The sequence below is a fragment of the Varroa destructor genome, unplaced genomic scaffold (genome assembly GCF_002443255.2).
Source record: "Varroa destructor unplaced genomic scaffold, Vdes_3.0 BEIS01000006.1, whole genome shotgun sequence".
In the NCBI taxonomy this organism is placed as follows: domain Eukaryota; kingdom Metazoa; phylum Arthropoda; class Arachnida; order Mesostigmata; family Varroidae; genus Varroa; species Varroa destructor.
This window is the reverse complement of record NW_019211459.1, coordinates 3,650,112-3,657,481: the sequence shown is the minus strand read 5'-3', so window position 1 is coordinate 3,657,481 and position 7,370 is coordinate 3,650,112. Positions and strand designations below refer to the sequence as shown.

The window sequence follows — 7,370 nt, the reverse complement described above, 5'->3', positions numbered from 1 at the left end:
GTCCCAAAGAGTCTCTCGCATCCTTTATACTTAGCGTTGCCGTGCACCGAGGATCCATAAGATGGCAAGCCCTCATTCTACTCTTTTCCGTTGAGTTGCATACGACTCAGGAAACTGCTCAGGTACTACTTCTACGCTGATGGCCGACCATTTTCTTAGTCAAGACAATTCGCGTTTGTTGGCGGTCTTCTTAAAACGCGTACCTTTACTTCGGTCTCAATTAGAAAAAAATGTAGCGTAGATTGAAGGGCAGAAATTTTTCTCAAAGGCACCTAAGCAGTCTTGATGATTTAGCGGTGGTTCGAAAGCTTCCAAGTGAGTCATAGCAATCAATAACAAAAACGACGATAAAAAGCTGTATGCCTTAATGGGGCATCCGTGTTACTAACAACGATGCTTTAGCTTGATCAACATAAGACTAAACTAGTCATCAGTGTTCTTCGATATTCGCTGCCGCTTTCACTAGCTCGGGTTTAAAAGACGCTAGTATATTGTCCTTATTTTAATCATTATTTGACTTTTCGAAGTTCTTAGCTGCGTATGCAGATATACGCTATTATCTAGAGGCAGTTGAGGACTTGGTCCTCTTTTTGACAGTTAAGTAGAGCCTCGAAATAACTTGGAACATACGTAATGATCATAGCAAGATGTATGCACTGACTTTGTCTTCCTAATCATAGTGTAGTTTCTTCATTTTAAAGAGGCGAAGAAATGGATCTTTCTGAAGGCTGAGAAGCATTTATATTTATAATAATAAATCTACTGTACTAGTGTTAAATCGGTGTGGCCAATTAGAAACGACAGTCGTATATAAAAGTAATATAGCAATTTCGGAATCGTACAAAGGATACGCAGTTGCACACAAACACGACCTGAAACGTTAGAGGCGCCTGGTGAGTATAAGAGAAATATGCCCTATGCTTAGCTGATTCGATCTATCAGTTATGATTCAGTGTTCGTGATCTAATATTGGACGGGTGTTTATCAAGCCCTTGTTTATTTAAGGCCAGCTCGTTGCTGAAATTCGCTAGAAATTTGAGGACTGTAAAAATAATCGGCCTTCATTAAAATTCGTAGTGTAAATTTACCATCGGGGACACGAATAGAGGAACGTTGATACCGAAGGGATCAACGAGAGAACCCCACATGAGGTGCCCGAAATGAGTCAATTTTCTAAATCAGAATAAGTTTTTAATTAAACTGAAGTCTGGACCCTGATATTTCTATCTTCTTCTTTTTTTTTTTTTGTCTATTTTTGATCTTCAGATCGTTAGTTGTACAATTGGCGCATCACATTTCATCGTTAATGACCAACATAAAGATCGCTCGATACAAGTTTTTCAAGAATCAGTTGAGAAGATAGTGCCTTCCAGCTCAATGCTGATGACAGATACGTTCGGGCCTAATGGAAGCGTGATATGAAAAAACAAAACGTGTTTCTCGATATTAAACGTTTTCTAAGAACTCATGGATTAATCCAATTGCTGTGGCTATTTGATGACATTAAAAGACCGCGTCTAACTGCTACAGTTGTTGCCAAGATTGAGGGCCCTCACATTAACCTCTAACAGTTCCCGTATTGCTAAGTTAGCTCATGTAATTGCGGTTGCTTCAACGTACCGCTGAAGTCTGTTGACGCCACCCTTTGCATAACCACTGATTTGCTCTTGAAAACAACGAAACTGGGCATTGTAACGCCAATGGTAAGCATGCCTGTAATTGAGAAGCCCCCAATAGGCTAGCTCAAATATGCACCTTAACCTCGAAGTTATACTGAAAAATTACCACTCTCATTCCTTAAGTTGTAAAATTATAAATATTTGAAATCGTGTAACTATAAGTCAAGCAATTTACTATCAGAGAGCTTAAGTCTTTGAAGCACGATATTTAAGGACCGATTGTTCACATATTGTTTGCCACAGTCTTCCCCGAAATAGTTTTTGGGCCTTTATTCCAGCTTTTGCACTTCATCGAATATTTCTGCAAGTTCCTAGAAAAGTACTCACGCTTCGTCCTAAAGTTCCTGCAACCGCTGAGAAGCGTAGTATTATTTTAACGTGTCGTCCTAAGAATAATTACAGTGTTTTTTTTTTTTAAATAGCGGACATATGTACGCGCACGTATATTGAATACTTTGGCTGTCTTAAAGGCGCCTCAGCCAAATTCCGCAAGCTTTACGGCTTTCACGCTATTACAGTCATATTCTGTATTCTTAGTTGCTAAAATGTTATCATACACACTGTTTATTAATACATTTTCAAGAAATATCAGCCAGACAAACATGTTTATTACTCTAGATACCTGAAAGCGATCTATAAATGCAGGAAGGTCGAGCATGAGCTCTCGATCAATGAAGAACAATAGTACACTACATGTTGATTTATTGAACAGAGACTGAGTTATGTTTGATTATTATAGGCCTACGCATTTCTCTAACAGCTGTGCACAAAGGTCTCCATATTTGGAATACTTTTGAATGTACGCCGACCCCACATTGACCGTCTGCCCATACCGTCTTCTTGACAACTGAGCGTCAAAAGGAAAAGCAGATACTATTATCATATACAGACCCATTCAAAAGTAAAACTTTGGATGGAATAAAATTAAATTAATTGTCGGTATCAACCTTTGCTCAAACCAACCTCTGTGCCTGCCTGCTTAAAGCATGCTGATTGTGTTTCGATGTGCCACACTCTGTTCGGTATGTTCCAGCGTCTATTTGTGTACGTCTGTATATGTGCTGTCAGAGTACGTACGACACATCAAAGCATACGTTTTTCGTTTTGCCGGTTTTCATCTAGTTGGATTTTGCTTTCTTACTCTACAATAAAGGGGCCCCGGAGGTTGCTATCAGGCCAGCCTAAGCGCCGAAGGCGGGCCTATAGGCGGGGACTATGAAGCGCATGCGCTCCGCGCCGCTCGGGCCCCCAACTGCACGCAGTTCACTAAGAAAGTTTACCCCGACCGGCCAAGACCCCCATCCGTGTGTGTTGGCATCCGTGGTAATATTGCTACTGTTGGTATGGTTGTATGTTTTCGTTGGCAGCCCTTGACCGTGGTTGCGGCTTAAAGAAGTTGCTCTTTTCTTGTTGGGTAAGTCTTATATCGTTACCATACAGGCCAGTGTGTCATTGAGAGACGAGCGCTTGTTTTGGGGGTTGCCACTGTTGCTATTGGCAAGGCCCAAGAAATTGAAGAATAAACTGTTACCAAGTTACAAAGTGGTAGAGGTAGGTACCTTGAACGCCTACGCTGATGGGCGGCAGCGGCTATGATTCTTCTACGCGTGTTTAGTGTCTGTGTGCTGCTATCTTTAATCCGAACCTCTGTAAAGGGTTAATAGCAGAAACCAAAAAGCGCACAACTGTTTCCGTTAGTGTGCCAGTAATCTCCTCATCAAAGTGATCCGTCTCCGAAACAATCTTCTGATTATAAACGGATCTACGAGATCTCAGGTATACAGTGTTGTCGACGCCACAAACAATCGATTCCCTAAGGAAATTATAAACGAAAATCATTTGGTAGGACGTATTCATTGCAGGAAATAATAGGCCTACGTTTAAAATTTTACTGATAGACAAGTGGTAGTGTTGTACGTGATGCCCGGAAAAACTATATTATTCATCATTGCCTGGACTTTCCTCGGTGTTGGTTCGACTCCAACCAATGGTAAGATAGTCTGGCTGAAGTTTGAGGATAGGTACGTGTAAATCGACTATCTATAAGTCTATGTAATCATCTATATAAGTTACCTATAAGTCTGTATGAATGTATCTTATTATCCTAACAAATGTGTAGAATCATCAATTGCAATATGTTGCACGGTTCGGTCGAAGCCAAAACATAAAGTATGTCTCGGAGTTTCTGCTCCTGTTATCAATCAAATAGTTAACTGAGTAATTTTCCATACATAATCATCTACCTAACGCTCGTAATTAATTCGTGTCTTAAAAGATTGTCTTTTAGCGTCATTTTTATGCTGTACGTAAGTTTAGACTTTGGAACAGAAGTAACTAAACTAGAAAGTCTTTGTGAAGCAAAATCATCAACCGGGTCTGTGGGTAGGTAAACTTTAATGTCACTTATTTGTCTAGCGCTTCCAGCCAACAACTGTTCTTAGACCACTCTCGAACGGCGGCCTTTTTTGAACCACTACGAGTCTATAAGAATTAGTAAATGTTAGATAGTTTTGAAGGTAGAGTTAGTTGTGTGCTGTTTTTAGCTTTCTCTATATACAGAGATATCATTTCTAATTTGGGTTTCATTTAAAAAGGGACAACTGTTTACCCAAGGACAGTTTTTGAATCTAGTGAAACTGGTACCACTATACAAAAAAGAAAAAAACATCCTGAAAAACATATTTACTATCTGAATATTGTCCAGTTGGAACATTTTTGTATCGTTCGTTGTGAGCGTGATTACATCACAGACACCGTCCGTGAACAGTTCCAACGGTAAAGTTTCTGACGAAATACAGCTATCCGAAATTGAATGCACACCCAGTTTATCTGGCCAAATTATCGATTTGTTAAGCAACCCAATGTCGGATAACTTGGATCACCATTAAGTTTAATCGTAAAGAGCCACTAGTTACGAACTTATCCATAGTTTTAGCGGAGAATAATCTAGTTAATGCATGCTCTCACAGTGAGTCGAATGATTACACCAGCCGATCAGGTGGGCCTTTGATGGTGATCTTTGATCTTTTCAACGCGACCCAAAGTTTAATGAAAGGCGATTGTTGGTCTACGTTGTAACGTACGCGTTCTTCAACCTCGTGTGACCACAGCGTTCAAGTTCTTTTGAAGGTAATCTAGAGGTAGAACTTTTTGCCGATTTAATGGTACCTTTAGGGAAAAATGATGTATTCTCTATTTGTCTGTTTCTTTTGTGACACAAATTACGGTATATACGCTCGGTATAAATGGAAAATTATTTGAACGTGTCCATTCGAAGAAAATGCATCGTACTCCAAGCACTTAAGCTGTTTTTCGGCGCAGCTAGTAAGGATATGAGGGTAAAACATTTCAGATTCCCCATGTGTTCCTGAATCGCTATATAGCACTCACCACAGTCATATTTCCTAGAATGTACAAACCCGACGCGAAAAGTCTACTAAATATATATATATAACCGTATATACTAATTTATAAATAATTAAAAAGGAGGAGCACAAATTGCTAATTCGGAAAAAACATGTTGTTCTTGGTTGGCTTAAGTAGTGCTAATAAAAATAAACAAGCTAACCGTCACGACGTTTACGACGCTGTGTATTTTCTTGGAAGCGAAACCGAAACATAACTTCTGCAGGTCCTCCTTAACGACGCGTTCCCTCTGTTATTTGTAGAGGCTATGCTGTCGAGTCAGGTAGCCAACGGGGAGTTCCGTTTCCGGAGTAAGAGTCAGTTGTAGACTAAATGGAGTATGTCAGGAGAGCGGCAAAGATAGGCGAACCTACTGAGAAACCAGTTGCAGGTGCGTTGCGAAACCCCAAACGAAGCAAGCGGGCAGCAAAGTTAAAATGTATCGTAGCCTTAAGGCCATCAAGAGAGCAAGCTAGCAATTAATCTGTCTTATCTACAGGCCAAGACAATGCGTCCTTTCTGCTGTTCCCCCATTTCGCCTGTCGTTGTCGTTATCACGCATTCGGCTTGCAATCTCATTTGGCATTGCAAATTGATCTTACCAATGTACTAACATTTCTTTGTGTAATATTTTACACATAGGGACAACAATAAATCTGTCTCTCTTCAACCCATGTTGGTCCTATACACGTTGCTCTTATACGGGATGTTATGGAACATATATACCTACATACGGTTCTGTAAAAGTTATTTCGTTGGAACATGAGTATAAGAAATCGTCTTACCCCACTCCTAGTAATAAGTTACGTAGTTTCTGTTACTATCAACGATTCACTCTGATATTACAGCTAATTTATCCATTTTTTTCCTACCAAGAAATGTTCAATTAAACTAGCTCGGTTAGGTTTTGAGATTTTTCTGCTGTTAAATGAAGATAATCCGAAAAGGTGAAATGTGTCGGAGCACGGTCGCGAATATGATGGTTGCAAAAAGCTCGACACAATCGGGCAATATACAGACCTTTGTTAAGCGTCTTATACTTCTCAAGCATTTTCTAGTATTTGAGACTCTTCCATCTCTGCCAAACGTAAATTATCTTTTTGGTATGGAGGTCGTGTTTAGCTTTAAACCTCGGCATATGTCCTAGAGCTACCTATTTCTTTCTCAGCTATATGCCGATGTAGAGGCACTACAAACATGGCAAAAAAGCCATCGTTGTCCTTTCGCATCATTTGGGTATGGACGAAATGTTGAGGATCGGTGAAAAGGCTTGCTTTCTTGTAAGCTTGAGCCGTTTCACAATTCCAAATGTCTGATGAAACACATTCGAAACACCTGACAAAATTGTGGGCTTGTGTGCTATTTGGACCCATCGATCCCATATGACCAACCGGGATAGTGTGCACTCTCAAGGTCTAACATTTCTTCTTTGAACTTAAAATGGCAAAGTTCTATGCATGACGTAGTTTGATGCTGTGATTCCATATATACAGCATGAACGACCCGTCCGCTAGGAATATAGCCCGAGTAGGTCTTGCTGAAATTTTCTTTGGTTTCTTCGGCTAACTTATGAAACGGCATGGCAATTATACAAGCAGCATTACTTAACTTCCTGCATATCATAATCTAACTTTTATAATCCTTGTTGTTCGTGTTTTTGTTGCGTTAACCCTTTTTTTCAACGTTGACGTTTGAACTAACGATGGCTGCGTGCGTGCCTGCTTGCTTGCTTACGATGTTTGTAGCGATTCACCCAAAAAGGATATCCTTTCCTTTCGACCGTTTAACCTCGGTTAGGTAAGATGATGAAAATATTTTGTGTCACTTGAAACCTTCATCTCTGATTCCATTTACGCTATCACGAAATTACAGCAGACTTACAAACGAAAACAGCATCTTCAAATGCTACATATAAATAAGTAAACTGGAAAGTCGCGCTAAAAACAAGCCGAAACATTTTTCTTCAATGTAATAGATAAGGCTGGATGATTCTCTTTTCATCGGGCTCATTTTTTTTCAGCATTAAAATGGCATATTGCTACCATAGCGCTACATAGATCTAATAACGTTATAGCTAATCGGTTTGTAAGTACTTCAATATAATAATAAAAATATAATTAATAATAATAAATAGTAATTAAAAAATAAATAATAATAAAAAAAATAATATATAATAAATAGTATATTCATAGACCAAAACATACGACGAACATCGAGAGAACTTCTCGATTTTAATTACTATGAATGTCTATTTTATAAAATGTTTATTTAAAGCACAAATGAAGA

The 7,370-nt window shown here is 39.2% G+C and overlaps 1 protein-coding gene across 1 annotated transcript in view; it reads left to right on the top strand.

Moving 5' to 3' along the window:
* Window positions 1-2,857: 2,857 nt before the first annotated feature.
* The window catches only part of LOC111253389 (uncharacterized), a 34,884-nt gene continuing 30,371 nt past the window's right edge, over window positions 2,858-7,370 (top strand). The window contains exon 1 of the mRNA XM_022812703.2: window positions 2,858-3,669. Within this exon, the coding sequence (XP_022668438.1) occupies window positions 3,600-3,669 (70 nt within the window). The 5' untranslated portion in view covers window positions 2,858-3,599. The remainder of the gene's footprint in view (window positions 3,670-7,370) is intronic.